The sequence below is a fragment of the Phyllostomus discolor genome, chromosome 4 (assembly GCF_004126475.2).
Source record: "Phyllostomus discolor isolate MPI-MPIP mPhyDis1 chromosome 4, mPhyDis1.pri.v3, whole genome shotgun sequence".
NCBI lineage: Eukaryota > Metazoa > Chordata > Mammalia > Chiroptera > Phyllostomidae > Phyllostomus > Phyllostomus discolor.
In genome coordinates, this window is record NC_040906.2 from 173,279,993 (window position 1) to 173,299,164 (window position 19,172).

The 19,172-nt window shown below is 40.0% G+C and overlaps 1 protein-coding gene across 2 annotated transcripts in view; it reads right to left on the reverse strand.

Annotated features, from left to right (window-relative positions):
- The window catches only part of ROS1 (ROS proto-oncogene 1, receptor tyrosine kinase), a 100,008-nt gene that overhangs the window by 64,156 nt on the left and 16,680 nt on the right, over nucleotides 1–19,172 (reverse strand). For both annotated transcript variants that reach the window (XM_036024614.1, XM_036024616.1), the window contains exons 6-16: nucleotides 15,662–15,810; nucleotides 14,848–14,986; nucleotides 11,917–12,118; nucleotides 11,188–11,264; nucleotides 9,613–9,735; nucleotides 9,270–9,454; nucleotides 8,437–8,534; nucleotides 4,807–5,303; nucleotides 3,239–3,451; nucleotides 2,372–2,482; nucleotides 906–1,084 (exon numbers count right to left, since the gene is read on the reverse strand). In XM_036024614.1, the coding sequence (XP_035880507.1) occupies nucleotides 906–1,084; nucleotides 2,372–2,482; nucleotides 3,239–3,451; nucleotides 4,807–5,303; nucleotides 8,437–8,534; nucleotides 9,270–9,454; nucleotides 9,613–9,735; nucleotides 11,188–11,264; nucleotides 11,917–12,118; nucleotides 14,848–14,986; nucleotides 15,662–15,810 (1,973 nt within the window). The remainder of the gene's footprint in view (nucleotides 1–905; nucleotides 1,085–2,371; nucleotides 2,483–3,238; nucleotides 3,452–4,806; nucleotides 5,304–8,436; nucleotides 8,535–9,269; nucleotides 9,455–9,612; nucleotides 9,736–11,187; nucleotides 11,265–11,916; nucleotides 12,119–14,847; nucleotides 14,987–15,661; nucleotides 15,811–19,172) is intronic.

The window sequence follows — 19,172 nt, forward strand, 5'->3', positions numbered from 1 at the left end:
ATATCTACTATTGACATTCCCTACTATGCCTATTCTCAGGGATCTAAACACATTGTTAATAGGTAAATGATTGTTGAGTGAATAAAAGCACCAAAAATAGCACCCTCCTGATTAGAAAACAGTTTCACTACTATATTCCTGACCTGTCCGACTAGTGTTCTCATTATTAACCATCTTTGTTTTCAAGATGGCATCTTTTGCCAGGCATCTTTTGCCTCAAGGTCTGCTCTCAACCCTCTCCACCCTCCTCAGGGACCCTGGAGGCTGCTGTCCATGAACTGCATCAACTGGCCTCCCTTGTTCTCTTGCTTCCAGGGAAGTTCAACCAGCGGAAGTTCAACCAACAGAAGTACTGACGAGAGATCTGAGGGCAGAAGGAAAGAGGGGTTGGGGGACCCATTCCCCCAGCCCATACACTTTGACAGTGATTGGGATCATGTCAGCAACTATCCTGGAGCTACAGCCCTTGCAGCTCTTTCTTCTTTCCTTTGCCCTTTTATGCCTGGGGGTAGTTGTGTCTTTCCACACTTGCTAGCCCAGGGCATGCTTCCTCATCCTTTGCTCCTTTTCCTCAGCCCTGTCCACGCCTTTGAAAATAGTCCTTTCACTTATTTTCTTTTAATCATGCCTTTGCAATGTGCCACCTTCCTCCAGGAAGGGGACCCACTAGTGAACATTTTAATAGATTTATTTTAAGATATTGAAAATAGTACACCAAAGACATACATTTCTTTTACACATAAGTGAATTCTAATTTTAAAATATGAGTAAGCTTGTAGACAAATACTAAATAACTAATAGCATATGTGGTGCACAAGCATGAAAAAATCATGGAAATAATGCTGCAGTCACGGAAGTGGGTGGGCATTGCTCTAGAGCATCCAGAATGCCAGGCTTTCACTTACCACATATGTCTTTCCAGCCCAGTAGAGAAAGTGACCCAGCCACTCATAAGCTATTGCCCCTGCTCCTGCAATGTTGGGTATATGGTAATTCCCTGAGGTGTTGGTCCCATTCAGCAGCCACACGTAAACATCACCATTCATGTCACTGTAGTAGAGGCTGTTGTTATACCAATCCATGTCTCAAAACAAAGCAAATTTATAGCAGTTATTTTTTCACATGTGTTGACATAAACATAGCAACTCAAGGAATCACACATTCACCTGAATCTAATTTTAAAGTATATGTTAACATAGATAGTCACTAGAACTTCAGGGATTGGTCAAGAATATTTCAGTAATGTTATCCCAAAACCTTTACCCCTGGAACTAAACAGAGGAACTAATACTCATTAAGCATCTCCTCTTTCCCGAACATCACCCCAGACACTTCTACACGTCTCACTTAATTCTTCACACAAAGTTATGAAACGGGAATTATCCCCATTTTCGACATGGCAAACCTGGGACTCAGTGAGACTATCTATCCTGCCTGAGGTCTCACAAGTGAAAAGGGGGAGCTACGATTTAAGACAACCCCACAGCCTTCTTTCCATCAGTACCTCACTGCCCTCCAAGCCCAACTCCTTTGCTGGTCAGAAATGCTGTTGTATTTTTAATGGCCAAGCAAGTAGGTCAAATAATTAGATAATTATAAAAGATGCCATCTTCCAGCAAGATCACTATTATATCATCCTGTAATGAAGATTTTTCTTCATTTTAACATCTTCCAGGTAAAATTATCCACTCATTACTTAATAATCCCCTTTGACATGAAATTCTCATTCTTTATTTATATTTTCATGCAGCTTTTCCATGTTTCTGTCTTACTGGTAACTCATAAAAAATGACTAAAGTATAGCCACCTTAGTGGAACAAGGTAGTTTGTTACTATTTAATCTGTAATGTTGACAGATTAAAATACATAAGAAGAATATCAAAGCCTTTTTGAAATGGACATAAATCAACATGTAATATCACATTTTGTGAAATAATAAATAGCACTCCTACTTAAGAACCAACATTTTTTTAATCCTTATCCAATGACATTTTTTATTGTTTTTAGAGAGAGAGGAAGGGAAAAAAAGAAAGAGAGAGAAATATCGATATGAGAGAAAAACGTCAATCAGCTGCCTTTTGTACGTGCCTTAGTACCAGGGATTGAGCCCACAGCCTAGGGATGCGCCCTGAATCAAACCTGCAGTCTTTTGGTTTATAGGATGATGGCCCAACCAACCAAACCACACCAGCCAGGGCAACAGAACCAACATTTTCTTAATACTCCCACTGGCATTATAGCTTAATCCATTTTTTTACTTTCATTATTGACCTAATTCCAAAGAACTCAATACTCTTGACTTATTGAATAGCTTAGGAAGTCATGTGAGTAGAAACCTGTCATTCCAAGTGTAAAAGGACTTGGCATTTACCTGACACATTTCCTATATCGGAGGACAAGAATTCTCCTGGGCCAAAACTATTTAATGGTTTACTCCAAAGCCCATCTTCTTCGACAGCCATGATAAATGGTGGTTCTGTAGCTATTTGGTAAAAAAGAAATTGAAAGAAATATCATAGAAAGCATATTTTGGGGGGCACACATCTTATACCCTAGGATTTCTTTTATAAAGTAAAGCAATATCAACATTTTGAAAATACTCTGGAAAGGTATAAACAATTGTATCTGCTTAATAGAACTATATATAATAGTAAACATACTTTTTGATTTTACATAAATATTTGAAATGGAATGTGAAGAGAAAGGTGTGGTAATATTGCCTCTGCAGCAATGTCATGGTCATGGCAGATTTTTTTTTTTTTTTTGCTTTTGCTATTGGTTGCCACAGTCCCATTCAGAGCACCCAGAAGCAATTGTGATAAACGCAGCAGGATAAAAAGATAAATGGTACAATTATCTTTCCATTTTCTTCCTGCCAAGAGGATGGAATTTAGTATAATTCAAAGGCCCTCAACTCCTCTCCCCATGACCTTCAGAGTTCAAGGAGCGCTATTGCTTAACAAACCATGAGAAAGAAGAAAGCCATGAAGAAGAAGAAATTATGTTGTTTCCACAAAATATCTTGGAAAGCTTAAAATAGCAGGCTAGACACAGGAATATCACACAGTGCTGTCTATGTGCTTTCCTCATCTCAGATAAACACATACTCAAGAGCTCGTCACACCCTCATTCTAATTTCTTCATCACATTGGAGGTAATTCATTTTAAGGGACACAGGGAATAAGTCATTTTTTTTGTTTGGTCAGAATCATTCCTTAAATCAGGAACATTTTCTCACCTGGCACCAGGGTAGTGCCCACTGAGGGCTCTGCCCAAGGGCCTGGCCCCTTGGGAGAACTTGCTCTCACAGAAACCTCGTATTTTGTAGCACTCTGCAGCTCGGGGACGTTAAGCACGGTGTCATTTATGTTAGAGAAAACACGAGCGAGTTCGGGGAAGTCTTGGGTGGATATCTTCACCTCGTAAGTCCAGTTCTGCCAGGCGGAAGGGCCTGATGGGAAGAGTTAGCCCGTATTACTAGCCAGGATGGTATTAGCAAGGGCAAACAAAGGATCGTCACCCTCACCTTGGGTGTAAGGGTAATCGGGCAGTAATGCCTGTTACACAACCCATCATCAAGGTTAGTTTGACCACTTTGACAGTATGACTAGAACAGTGTCTGTCCCACCCAAGCCACTCATTTTGCTTATTGACGGAGACACTATCCCCAGCAAATCAGAGGACAGTGTTCCTCAGTCAGAGCTGCATGTTTGGCGGCAGAAAGCTGTGAGAGACGTGCTCTCTAACACCACCAGGTGGAACCAGGCTCCTAAAAACAAATGGTCTGTGAGGAATCTCTAATGTAATTCCCACTGCTAGCATAGCACCTTTCTCCCAGAAGCCCAAACAATACAAAAAAAAAATGCCTCTTTATTTTCAGCTGTCTTTGAGATATACAGCAAACAAGCATAATTAACTTTGTCTCAAAGCAGAAAATAGACAGTTTGCTAAATACTCTAGGAGACCAGTGGTTGTCAAACTACAGTCCCGGGGGCCCAAACTGCCTGTTTTGTAAATAAAGTTGTGCTGGAATGAAGCTTTAGTTACTCAGTGATACTTTATCTGTGAACGTTTCCATACTGGAGGCAGTGTTGTGTAGCTCCATCATAGACAACATGGCCCACAAAGCTGAAAATATTTACTCTCTGGTCCATCATCTGTAGAAAAAGTTTGCTGACCTCTGTGCTAGGTACTGTTTCAAGTGCTCTGTTTATGCATTTCAGCTTAATCTGTATGACAATCCCATAGACTGGCATAATTAATACCTTCCTTTTCCAGCTCTGGAGGCTGATGCACAGAGTAGTTAAGTAACTTGCCCAGGGTCATGCTGCTAATAAATGGCAAGACCAGCCTTTGAGTCCATGCAGGCTGGCTACAGAGCCCACTTACTTAACCCACCACACAAACTGCCTCTCCAGAGATAGAAGTTCAAGCTCATAGAGTTTAAGGGAGTTGCTCAAGGTCATTCACGATTATGGCAGATACAAAATCTCAACCCAGATGTTCTAGTCCCTTGGCTAATATTCACTCAGACTAGAATGTGAATGCCTGACTCCTAGTAGACACTCAGTAAACATTTGCACCATTCTTTTAGAATAGAAATGGAGAATATAGAGATCCTCCCAATGCAAAACTAATAAATGCAGAATAAATGTGTAGAAACTTTCTTTTTGAGCTAAGTAGCCTGTCTGGTAGATGAATGAATAATCTCATATGTGCCCTCAAAATTGAGCCACAGGGGCAAGCAGTTTGGGCCTCCCCTTCCTTCCAGTGAGGCCATAACCACGCTGTGGAGAGGGCACTCACTGGCTCCTATGGCGAGGGCAGGAGGCTTCCACTGAACCAGGGCCTGGTGGGAGCCAAACAGCACAGAGAGCCGCTGCGGGTGGGCCGGCAGCGGGTATGGCTGGGTGTATGTGCTAAAGATGACCAAGTTGCCGAACCCAAACTCTTCTATGTGTATCAGGTCACACCCCACGATGAACTCATTAAAAGACAAGGCGTGCTGTTGGAAAACGGCCTTGCCATCTGTGACCAGGAAGTCATTGTTTTCACAAGCAAAGCTCTTCACATCGGCAAAGGGGACGTGAGGCAGGACAAGATGGGAAGCAGAGCCATCCAGAAATGTTGACATGAAGACCTGGGCAGTGTCATTGAAGTAAATGATTCGCTTGGACTGTGGCTTCACTGCAAAGTCGCGTAATGTGCAACTCTCCACAATGCGCATGGCTTTCGAGTCCCGACCAGGTGGCAGCGGGAGATCTGCTCTGTAAATGCCGTCTTTCAGGAGATAGAAGACGTACCTGGCACGGAAACAAAAAAAGCCTGGTGTTACGCACTGCAGGGGTAGATGAGCAACCTCCGTGACCCATTGCTGTATCCGATCGTGCAATCAGAATCACGTATCTCCAGAGTTGCTAAGTACAGGGGTTCCCCAGAGGGTAAAGGAGTAAAGATATTTACTAAAGATATGCCATGTTCATTTAAGTTAGAAGTTGGAACACTGGGAAATTTCAGCCTCGCTTATAATGCTTACTTAGCATCTTTATCATTATGCAAGACGTTTTAAGGAATTATGAAATTTAAAAACAAAAAGTGCCTTTAAAGATTTTCTAATGCAACCCACTCTTAAAGGAAAGCATATTATATAAAAGTTACACACACAGCTAAACATGTTATTTATTATAAAATACTTTCCTCCAAAAAACGCAAATTGTTGTCTAATTCTGTCAATAAATTTTCCCACGCATTGCAAATGATAAAATGGAAACAAGCAAAACTATTTCAACCATTTTTAACATCTCAGTTATTATTTTGCTATAAATATCTAGCAAAACTACTTTGTATTTGTAGTAGACTGAGCTTTTAAAAATATTTACAATTGACACAACAGGGCTACCATTTTATAAACCATTAAGAAATACCACGCAAGTGATCAAAGCAGAGGAGGGCCACCCAGTAATCAGAAGGAAGGAACCAATGGAAGAATCTTAAAAAAAACACACATCATTTGGAGCCAGACATCATGGTAGTGATGCCAAAGAATTTTTAAGAATGGAAAAGGAAACGCCACTAAAATATTTCATTGAGAATCAAATCTGTCAGAATGTTAACTAAAACATAAAACTATGAATGTGAGTTAGCTAATGTTGGATTTGTGGTCATGGAGATAAATGCTAACAAAAGTGGACTTTTACGAAGTACATCTTTCTTATCACAAACTCACGGACTGGCAGGGTTCAAACCCCTCATCCCAACTGTCAATCATTGTGCTTGTCCTGTTTAGCCCCACCCTTGTTCTCTTAGCGACTATTCCAAATCTTTATCGGTATGCTCGAGACCCCCGTGCTAGCACAATGTCCTGAGGTATAAAGTCCATGTTGACATGTGAACCTATGTTCTTTTTTTAAGGGAGGGTTCAGGCAGGCAAAAAGCGGAAACAACTTGACTCTTAACTTCCCGCTTTTGTTTCCCAAATTCACATTGCTAAGGGAATTTGGAGGGATTTCAGAGTAAATAAAAGGAAAACGATATGGGGTGAATGGGGCGAAGATTACAACTCTTGCACTGAAGCAGGGAGATGTGCATGTTTCTAATGCTCGTAGCCACTTCGGAGGGGAAAGGAAGGAACAGTGAGGAAAGCTGGGCCTGGTAGGATGAGCACACAGCTGAGGGGGATGAGGCAGCGATGGGGGAGAAGGGAAAAGGTTTATAGTAAGTACGAACTCAGGGAGTGAATAATTCAATGGTGCAAACTGACGGCATAAAGAAAGTCATTTTTAATAGCAGGAGAGTCAACTATTTCACACACCTGGAATGCTTAAGGTCATTCTCTAAAAGTATTGCTAAAAGTTACATCTGATTTTTACAGAAACTCTGTCATTGTATGAGGAGACAATTAGAAGACCCTGGAGCAGGAAGTTATGTGCTGGTTTCATCCCCAAATAGCTGTGTGATTTGGGGCAATTACTAAATCAACCCATCATTTGCTTTCCTATCTATTAAATTAGGATATTAAAAGTACCTACATCACAGGGTTGAATAAGAGTTAAACAAATGATTGAAGTAATGCACTTAAAACCACAAATTGTCTAATAACTATTAATTATCATTATATTCCCAGTCACATTTCAAAACCCAAGCACAAATCAATTTTATCCTTATGGAAAAAAGAGCCACCAAAGACTGCATTGAGATGCACTTTGAAGGGTTGGTTTAGGGGGTACAGTTCGTTATCCTAAGAATGAGTCATTCTGTGTAATTGCCAGCAGCAAAGTTACACTTCAAAGGTTTTAAGATTTTTACAAATGAGGAAAATAAGATCTAGAGAGTCCAAAGGACTTGCCCTACATCACAGAGTTTTAACATTTTTCTATAATTCAGTAATCCTTTCAAACCTAATATATTAAAATAAGCATCTAGTAAACTATGAATTAATATTAATAGAAAGGCTTGATTTTAAATTAATGATGAGCAATCTCTTATTAAGAAGGTCTATTTCTGAAAATTAGAATGTATTAGGGACTTTTTTCATTCAAAATGAAAACAACTTTATTCTTACAGGAAAGAAAAATGTTTAATCTTACAAATATTGGCCTTACTTATTAGTTACTAACCTATAATTATGTGGTCATAGTTAAGAAATAAACTCTAAGAAAATTTCCTATGTTTTCATACTGCACATTTATGTGCATTTGGAGATCACAACATACATTCACAGTGAATACCTCATTCCATCCTCAAAATAGCCCAGCTTGGCAAGTATTATTCTCATCCCCATAATGGATGGATAAAATAAATGTCATAGACATGAAGTTACTACCTGGAGGTGCTATTGTAATTTAGCAGCACAACTGAGCTAAAATGTGTCCATTTTATTGGTAGCAAAGAGAAAAAATAGTTATTTGTAATGAAAAAGTTTTGCTTGCTCTCAACTATGGAGTCCTATCTCCTAAGGTGGATGCTGGCAGCATTCTTGATAAACCGGGCTCTTGATAGGTTTAAGAGCCAGACCAGAGAAATGAACTGGTGCAGAGTTGCTCAGCAAAAGAAAGGGGGCAATGAAAGGTAGAAACAGAGCAGGAAGGGTTTCTTTGAGGGAGCATGGGGGCAGGGGGGCAATGAGACCTTGAGTTGTGCCATAAAATAGTGACAGTACTAGAACCCAGGTCCCTGAATTCTTGACAATAGGTCTGTTCCATATGCTCATATTTTGCTGTGAATGAGAAAAGAAAAACTGTTTAACCAGAGAAGTTGTGGATCACATTTGAAAGAAATTCCCTTGTGGCTCTATAGAATGAAAACTTCGCCTGGATTTATTTAAATAAGATACATAGACTGGCTTATCTGGTACAATGATGTTTCATTAGCAAGCAAGTTTCCCAAAGTTTCTCACCAACAGAAGAGAATTCACGCTTATGAGGCCAACTCACTTACCCATTGTACGAATCAACCGCAATTTTTTGAGGTGCAGTGATTGAGGGAGAAGTAATTTCTTCAATGTTTGAACAGTTCTCTAAGTCACAGACATACACCTAGAGAATCAAAATTTCATCAGTACGATTAGTGATTGTATTTAATTTGGCCAATAAGCATTTCTTGAGTGTCTGTTCGGTGCTTAGAACTGTGCTAGTCACTGAGCACTTTTTGAAAACATAAAAATGCCCTTAAAAGTCAGTTTTCTATCCCATATCCTAATGAGTGTATATGCTACTGGCACCAAAGAAACACAAGTACCTATTTTTCTGGCTTATGAAGGCACTCAACTATTTTTAATATTTAGGATAATCCAAGCTGTGGACACCAGCCATAGTGATTGTGACAACCCTGTCCCTTTCAAACAGGGACACTTGAAACACATCAAGACTGTGTCTTCTCAAAGACTTCAGTAGTCTTGTGTTTCCAGGGACCTACTAAAGTTACCCCTGGTTATTACATAATTTACAATGCTTGTAGCTGATTTTGACCATGATTGGCAGCCTTGACCAGTAATTAATTGCACATGTACCACCACTACCTTGTGGAAGATGAATCATTAGTAGTATAAACTCACAACTTTGAAAAATCACAAATAAGATAAGTGAATGGTAGGTCAGGACTAGAACTAGGTAAAGCCTAGACCATATCCAAGGTTCATTGCTAACCTAGTATGTAAAACAGTAAGTAATCAATGAGTATTTGTTGAATGAAAAGATGTTTGCTTGTAACTATACCAAACTATACATGTGAATATCAGGATCTGGTTATTTACTTTAAATTCTCAGACTGACCAGTTCATCCATGATGAAATACAGTCTCTGATAAAGCCAGTCTATGGAGATGGAAGAAATCAATCCTGAACCTCTGTAAAAAATTCTCAGGTCAGACACGTCAGACATGTTGGAGGCCTCCTTCACCCATATGAGAGTCCTTTCAGAGAAATAAACAACTTGCTGGTGGACATTAACTGATATTCCTAGAAGAACCATGTAAATATATGTGTGTTATTATATAGACAAAAAACTTACACAAAATGTAATTTATTTCTTTAACTCTTCATAAAGGAATTAAAATAGAAGTCAACCCTGACCTTTCTTTTCACACCGAAGAAACATTTCTCTCTATTATACTGACCTGTAATGTTATGGTGTATAGCATCTGACTCAAGGCACTGTGCTTCATCTACTAAATGCTTTAAAGATCTCTTTCTTAGAGAAGATTTTCTGGATAAAAAGAGCCACTGTTCCTCTTCTTGAACTAAAACAACACAATTTACAGAGAGACAACCCCAATCATAAACACATTGACACAAAAAGATCAACACCATCCTCCAAAGCAAGGGGACTAGCACCTGAAAGAGGCTGCCCAGCTTTTCTCTGAAGGCGCTGGGGCATTCCAGCTGCTGCATAAATCACATCATTCTGTGAGTGGGGTAGGGAGTCCAGTGTCAGTCAAGTGGGTTGCATGTGTATGTGCCCCTCAATGCCCTCAAAATAACACCATATGGGGTATCACCATTCTCAACAGCCTTGTCCCAAGAGAAGTTCAGCTCATTATGCTCAGCCATGAGAACTTGACTGCTTGGTGGCAGTGGTCCAGCCCAGGCCAGAGTGGTTGCTACAGAGCACACACACACAGACACAGGTTGTCTTCATTTTGCCTTCAATTTCTCTTCCTTTGAGGCAGGAGAAAAGTCTTTAGAGGAATGCAATTTCAGGACCACAGAACTGTGCTTGATGTCCTGTTCCATTGGAGACTGATGAAGTGTGTGCTGGTGAACACTTTAAGGGCAATTAATAAATGTTATGCAATAATCACAGTAACGACAACCTTAAGCCTGCTCTATATTTAACTTGCCCTTTGGACATGTTTTTTGCATAGCAAAAATACCTCTTCTTGTCTAGAGTCTAGTAGCAGCCAAAAAAAACAAAGACTGGTGGTAGATGACATTCAATATGCACTGGCACAGGTGTGTGCAGATTAGGTTAAGGGGCAGTTGAGTCAGCAAACGGGATTTCTAGTGAAAACAGACAACAGACTCCTAGGATTCTGAATCTTGGTGTGTTATTCACAACAACTCTTTCAGTAGTTGCCCCAAAATATTTATGGTGGTTCTTAGAAAGCATTTTCATTTATTATTTTGCACACCTAGGCACCATGTAGTAAGTATTCAGTCTCTCAAGGCAATTGTTAAAGGTCAAAGTCCAAAAAAAGGGTAATTATACAATAATAATAAAAGCTAATTGGTAGACTGAATATTCAAAATGGTAAAATGGAAATTATTAAGTCCAGATAGAATTGAAAACCTGAAGAAGACGGGAAGAACAGATATCTGATAGGTATTATACTAAATAACAATACACAATATAAAACAGTGATTAAGGCAGAAAGGTTATATGTATCCCCTAAATGTGGAAGTGTGAGTCACAATCATTGGTGATATCACCTGAAACCAAGGCCATTTTTTTAGTCCCTAAGCTTTTTTATTTTAATTTTTAAATTCCTAAATTCTAATGTGAAATCTTTCCACCTAACAACTTACTTCTACTTGTCAAACTGAAGGCTTACTAAGTACCAAAGAAGACTGTCCTTTTGGGCAGAAGAGGTGGAGTCTGGACAAACACCAGGTGACCCGGGGCCTCTAAGATCTGAACCCACCCTTGCCACCCCCTCAAGTTCCATGTACAGAAGAGCACCGCTGGGCCATACCTGCTGGGGATGGAGTGGTAATGCTAGATTCTGCTTCTGGCCCCTCACCAACTTCATTTACTGCTGCAATGGAAAACCTATTCCAAAAACAATTTGGAGAGATGTGTTTCACAGGGCATGGTGTGAAGAGGAAATAAAAATAGAAGGAGCAATAATGTTTCTATTTAAAGGATGACGTGACAATGTGTGTATCTAGGTACTTGGTGCCAGTGCTGGACACTAAAATGACCATCAATCACATCCTTGTTTGCATTTCCCATAGAACAGTTCAGGGTCACAGAGGTCAAAATCTGAACTCTGCTATCTGCATGACCCCCATGCCTACCTCCATTTAAAGGGTCTTAGTAAATGCTCAAAAAGCTAACATAATAAAATAACACCTACTAATGGTTAATAAAAAATATGATTAACAGAGTTTCACTCCCTTAGTTCTTTATGATGTATTTAATTAAGGAATAATATTCGTGGTATTTACAATGGCTTTTATTGGCCCATATTTATAAAGGTCCTCTGAATATAATAGAAATACTTGAGAATGTTTCTGCTTAAGATGGTGTGACCTAGTAAGCAAGCAAACTTGAGGAAAAACACAATGACTTCCTCTCAACAGTACAGAATCAATAGGGTTTCTCAAAATACATTTAAACTACCTTTTAGCCATATTGCTTAAATAATGATCATGCCTGTAGCCATGCTGGTTACATTTTCCTTGCACCACTTAATTCTTACCTGTAGGTGGTATTTGGTAGAGTAGAATAAAACTGGAAACTGGTTCTCTGTGTTCCTGAATCTAATTTTTGATTTTTGCTGATCAGCCTTAAGTTATAACCCAAAATAGGTCCGCCTGGGAACTGGGGTGGAGCCCAGCTGACTTCCACGGTGTCAGGACTTGAGCTCTCAATATTTGTAATGAGAGGGGCGGTTTCAGGAACTGGAAGAGATAATGGTGACAAAGTGAGCAGAACACTGTGCAGCACTTATGTTTTTAAATAGGGTAGAAAACAATGCCAAGTTTTTTTGAAAGGTTAACACAAGTGAAATTCTTTTATTGATATTCAAAATAAAGGATAGAGAGAAGGCGGTAAGATATCTGTGAGCTGCAGCTCCTGATTCCTAAATCTTACCCATTAGTTACTTTCCTACGGGACTCTTTCAAATGTCATTTTCCTCACTTCTAATTTATGAAATAGAATTAATTACATGCAGTGTGAAAGTGTACAAATAGGATAAATATTCCAGGAAAAAAGTTGTCAAAATTCTCCAGCGGGTTAAAACAACTGTGTGCGGGGTGGGGCCAAGTTGGGAAGGAGAACAGGATCTGTAACAAAACTGGAGTCAATGATTAACGTGAGTTGAAAGAATTAAGGCCCGGGGCCTTTTCACTCACTATAGTGCTGTGGCCTGACTAGTTCCAGCTAAAGATATAGGTTCAGATAAGCCTGGATCAGAACAGCCTGCTTCACTTTTGCTGGCATCATCTCTGATGAGCCAGCTCCCAAGATCTCTCAGAATCTGGGTTGACTGTACTTTAGCTACACTCCTTCCCTTGTAAAGAATTAAAGGAGCACACATTAATTAATTAGGCACCCATTCATGGACTTCAGAAGCTGCCTAAGTGGCAGAGAACAGAAAACAAATGATCTAAGTCTGTCTTCCATTCATGTCTCCACCTACTTTTCATACCTTCCACCCCTTGAAACCACACTCCTTTATTTCCTCTTTCCACAGAAAGACCTATATTGATGTCACTTTGCTCTTTAGTAGACTTCCCTCCCTCTGAATACTTTTGGTAAATGCTCTACATCACCCCTGATTCATTAGAGTTGTGAGAAATGAGATCGTTCAGCCTTCATGCTGTTTTTTAAAAGGACTTTAACTGATCTCTCAGCCCTTCTCCAATACAATTCCTCCCCACTCTCAGACTGATCTTTGACAAACAAACATCATTGCATGCCCCTGCTGTTCCATGCACTCAGTCACCGTGGGGAAGAAGGCAATAAGAATCATGGACCACCGAATTACGTCAAAAAGCCTAACTCATTGGGGTTAATGCCCAGATATAATCTCCACTTCAAGCAAGTTAGATGCCACCTACATGGTGTGATTATTGTCTAAATCTCCCCGACAAAAACCCTCCCTGAATGGCTGGTCAGGTTGGGCAAGGTACTCCTTGCCTTAAACCACTCTTCTTGGTTAAGAAATTATCTACATAAGAACCAAAATTGAAAGGCAGTTGTGCCATCTAAAATCATGTATTTCCCATAGCTAAAAGAGAATAGGGCCATGATGCAATGGAGCACAAAACAGGGAGCTCTGTAAGTTTTGATGTGGCTAGAAAAGTAGGAGAGACGTGCAGCATGAGACTCTGTCCACAGAGAGGACACCCAGTTCAGGGTCTGCAGCACCTGGAGGCTACGTGGGCTTACACATCCAGGGGAAAGGCCCAGAAATGGAGAGCAGAGCTTGCTTTCATTATTTTGATTTGACTAGCCATGGGCTCTGGGCCATGGTGTCTCTCCAGCACTGGAAAATAATCCAGCACAGTTAAAGTACATGAGACATTTCTCTGAACAAAGGATTCTTACATCTGCTCCAATGTGGAACATTGCATACATGGTCTTAGTTCAGTGTCAGACTGAGGGCATGGTCAGGGAATGGTCAGGAGGGGTGGCCACACATACCCTAAGATCTAATAAGCAAGAAGAGGATGCTAACTGGAGAAGAGGAAAATGCTTCAATCAATTTCATTAGCTGTCCAGCTGTGCTTACCTAGGTCCAAGGCCTAGTTCAACCTCAGGGTCTCTACACTCAGCTGAGTGTCCAGAACTGAGGGGTAAGGACATCTCACATCTGGCCTGGAGTAAGTCCTCACAGGTACCCTCAGCTGACTCTGAGGCTGAGGGCACCAGACAACTCACTCTGGGTGTCTGGCCCAGGCATTCACCTCCCTGAATGGCTCTAGGCTTGAAACCGTTCCTGATGTGAAACTTATGTCTTCAAAAAAAGAAATCAAGAAATGCTCCAATATATGTACTATGTTTTCCAGCAATCTCTGATAAATTATATTATAATTGTATTTTTAAATGTATTATTATAACCTCCCAGTCCCAGTTTGTCTCTCTACCTCTATACTTTCCAATCGCTCTTATTCCTTCAATCCATTCCAGGCATAGTTGCTAAAATTATCTTTTCAGGGAGCATGTGAAGCAACTGCTCTTGTGCTTTAAAACCTCCCCAAACTCCTAACTGCTTACTGAGCCTTATACTGACCATCTTATTTATACGGCAGCCTGACTCCCCTTCCCCTCAACCCCCCATTTCCAATCTTCTGAGGGACAGACCTTGCTCGAAACCTTCCTCTTCCTATAGTGCACAGCACCTCTCCACTTACAAAACACTTTCCTTGTTTATTATGTGTACTGCTTAACTTCTCTTCCCCGAAAATGTGAGCTCCACAAGGTCAGGGCTTTTTTTTTTTTTTTTGCTTTGATCACAGAGGTCTGGTGAGCACCTAGAACACTGCTAGGCACATTGGAACTCAATTGTTAAGTGGTTTAATTAATGAAGGAATAGATTTTTTTCATTGTTTAAAATAAAAAACAAATTAAACCAAGGCTTTAGAGTAATCTCCTCTTTTGTGAGCAACATGTACATGCATACCTCCGTAAGGATGAGTCCTGTAACTGGGACTCGGGGATGAGTACAGCTGCAGCTGGGTGGTGAAGATCCAAGCCACTCGAAAAATGTATTCAGTGAAGGGGTGCAGGGGCTGCACCACATACGACAGCCGAGACACTGCCTAGATCAACCAGAGAGCAATTGTCAGCACTTGCAGCTTCACCCTCACCCTCTGGGACTCCAGGACACAGACTAACTTGGAGAAGGTGGGTGGCCTTTGGATATGGGGTGGCTTGGTGCCTGCAGACCAGAAGAAATGAAGGTCTGGGGCTTAAAGCTGAGCTGTCTAGATGTCAGTCTGTTTCATTCACATAGAAACCCTTTCCTTCTTAAAAACTGTGAAATTATGGATTCAATGATTTGGCATCAACCACAAGATTTTACTTTAATTTTTTTATGTCAGTATAGTTGGTGTCTTGGGAATATTTTTCTCTGAGCTGGCTCATGCTTTCCTAAAAGGGGCAGTGCTGGTGACCTTCCTGCCCTCCTTCCCAGTTAGAATCCTTTAAAATGGGATGGGCAGGTAATGACCAATAGGATGAGTAGTTGATTATATGATGCTGTGCTGCAGGAATAATATGTATGCCCGATAGCATACCTTCCTCAGAAATAAAGGGTATAGTACTAACACATGACAGAGTAGCAGAGATTAAAATTCATCTAAACCAAACCACTAATTTTATGCTTGAATCTTCTCCAGCATGTCTTTACACCTATAATTATGTGTGGTAATATGGCTCTCGAACTAACCTGGGGAGAGAAGATGGTGTTTAAGTACATAGGCAGCTTTTCATACCTCGGTGTAAGTCCAGCTCCCCAGCAGTCGTGCATATTTCCACTGAATGATGTATTTTATTCCAGAAATGTTGGCAGATTTCCATCGTAATGTCACACTTTGGTTTCCAATGGAAGAAGCAAAGGGTGCGGTGGGGAGGTCTACATGTTCTGGAGAGAAACAAGATTTCATTCACCGTGCAGCAGCATTGCCCCAGCAGGGGGCAGGATTCCAATTTCCCCACACCTCTTAAACACTTTTACCTTTCTGGGTTGTTTTTTTTTTTCTTATTTTAAGAGTAGCCATCCTAATGGGTGTGAAGTGGTATTTCACTGTTGTTTTGATTTGCATTTCCCTGATCATTAGGGTTGTTGAGCATCTTTTCATGTGCTTATTGGCTTTTATTATATCTTCTTCAGAGAAATGTCTATTTAAGTTCTTTGCCCATTTTCAAATTGGATTGCTTGGGGTTTTTGTTGTTGAGTTTTAGTTCTCTTTCTATATCGAATATGAATCACTTGTCACATACATTATTTGGAAATATTTTCTCCAATTCTGTTGGTTATTTTTTTTAATTTTTACTATGTTGATAGTATCTTTCTAGGCATAAAATTAAAATTTTCATGAAGCCCAATTTGTTTATCTTTTTCTTTTGTTGCCATGCCTTTGGTGTCATATCTAAAGAATCATTGCCAAGTCCACTGTCTTGAAGCTTTTGCCCTATGTGTTCTTCTAAGAGTTTTATAGTTTTAGGCCTCACATTTAGGCCATAAATCCATTTTTAGTTAGTTTTTTTAAAATTTATTTATTTATTTTTAGAGAGGGAAGGGAGAGAGAGAGAGAGAGAGAGAGAGAAACATCAATGTGTGGTTGCTGAGGGTTATGGCCTGCAACCCAGGCATGTACCCTGGCTGGGAATCGAACCTGGGACACTTTGGTTCCCAGCCCGCGCTCCATCCACTGAGCTACGCCAGCCAGGGTAGTTTTTTATATGACGTTATATAAGGGTCCAACTCCATTCCTTTGCATTTGAAAATCTAGATTTCCCAGTATCATTTGTTGAAAACACTGTCTTTCCCTCATAGGATGGTCTTGGCAGCCCTGCCAAAGTTATTTGACCATATATGTAAGACTTTATTTCCAGACTTTCTATTCTAGCCCATTGGTCTATCTGTCTGCCTTTAATATGTGTCCAAAGATGAGTTTTAAACAGAGTAAGGAAACAGGAGCAATGAAGCATCAGAAAATATATAATTAGAGCTACGCAGAAGGCACTAGAATTTTGTAAGTATTAGTAAATATATATTTCATAGCTAACAAAAGGACATGTTTCAAACCGTGGTGATATCTATGGAAAAACACAGGTAAAGTAGGTTTATTCTAAAATATCAAGACAAAAGTGAACCAAATGAGAAAGAGAAGCTAAGCTGAGCTATATATTACTTTCAATACAGTACATAGCAGAGTGAGTAAGAAAAGGCTTTGGGTTGAGAGAGCCGGGTTACAACTGAAATCACATCCCTTTGCAGCTATACAGCCCCAAGTAACTCCAAGCAAGTATTTATACTTGTGCCTCATTTTTCTAACTTACAAAATGAAAATGATGATAATATTTATATCTCTGAGGACAAAAAGAGCTAATACCTGTAACTTAGAACACTTGACTCATAAATGCCTAATAAATAATAGCTATTTGTATTTCAATATATTATTAGCTATTATCATTCCTTGTGCCCTGTAGAAAAGGCACATGGAGGGTACCTCAGATAGAAGATATAGCAGACCCAGAGGCAACTGGATCATGCGTGAGAGGCAAAAAGGCCTTAGGTGCATGGGCAGAAGGATTTGTTATAACAAACTGAAGATACAGTCTGCAAGCATGAATGCCTTTATTTACATGGGGTGCATCTCATTTGTCAGTGGTATGTAGACACCGATTCAAAGCCAGTGAGAAACTTAAAATAAAGCACCAGTTACACTTGTATTCTAGCTGGACTGTATAATTCGGTTGGTAGTATAATTTCAGAATATAAGAAAAGGCTATAAATCAAAGTTTCCAAAACTTCTTCAGTTCTGAAATCTTTAGTTTCTCACTAATTTTTTCAGGAGTCTCTGGATCAAAAGAATTACCTAACAATTCCATTTATTATTATAATTTAAGTATACATGCTCTATCAACTTAGTAGATGTTTGAAAAAATAACACACATAAGCTTAAAGACAAAACAATATATTCATTTCATCCTTTAATAAAAACAACTGCGAACTAATGGGGTCTGTGTGCTTATTGGGCACTGCACAATGTCTCCCATATTGTAATCAGATTGGGTACCACATCCTCATTTCCTGTTCCATGTTGAGTTTCTTATGGCACTCATTTTTTTTTTATCACAGCAATAACCAAAGTAAGCCTGGCACCACAAAGATATGAATGATATCATGGAAAGGAGTGTAGTGCAATCCATTGTTTAGACCGCTCGCTAACTACCTCCAGCTAGTAGTTCCAGCAGTGTCCAACAAATGTTAACTATCCCTGCATTTCCCTCAATATTTACAATTCTCTGTGCCTCACTGGAAAGTAGATGTGATGCCCTGGGGCACTTTGGTGCACAGTGTGAAAATCATAGAATATAAATTTTATCCACAACTGACTCCTAAATACACAAAAGGAAAAATATGTGATATCACTACCTTTCCATACTAAAGGTCAGAAGCAAATCTGGACCACAAGGCAAGATCTTTTTTCCAGTTGCCAACAGCCACTGAGAGCAATGAGTAAACCCATTGAAACAGCTTAAGGAAAAGCCAGTCCCCTCCCAGTCTGGAGGGGACTATTTCTCAGTGGGAGGAGGCCCTGGGGAATTCTGGAAAAGATAGCTGTGGACTCCTAGGCCAAGGCTTAGCAAAGCAAGGTCCTTCGGAAACCACTAGAGAACTAACACCCTAGGGCAAAGTCACCTTAGACACACCCAACCTGCTCTGAAATCAGAGGGAGCTGGTTGTACGGAGACGACCAAAGTCCCTTCCTTACGAAGATCTAACACTGAGAAACACAGGTTTTATACATTCTGCAAATTCCCCAGAGCCTTGTAGGAAGACATGCCTATGGCAGGTACTTTATTGAATAACTGCTAGCTGAATTATTAAATGAACATTAAATTTAAAAATTCCTATACTCTTGCCCTGACTGGTGTGGCTAATTGAATGCTGGCCTGTAAACTAAAGGGTCGCCAGTTCAATTCCCAGTCAGGGCACATGGCTGGGTTATGGGGCCAGGTCCCCAGTAGGGGACGCTCGAATGGCAACCACACATTGATGTTTCTCTCCCTCTTTCTTCCTCCCTCCCCCTCTCTAAAAATAAATAAATAAATAAAATCTTTAAAAAAAAATTCTATTCTCTCAGTTCATTAAAACTGGCATTTCCTGACTGCTTCACATCTGTTTCTCAGTGATAGGAGTGATTCCATCTACTGAACTGAGGGCAAAATCTCAAGTTCTAAACTTGCCTCTTGCGCTAGCTATGTTTGCCCTAT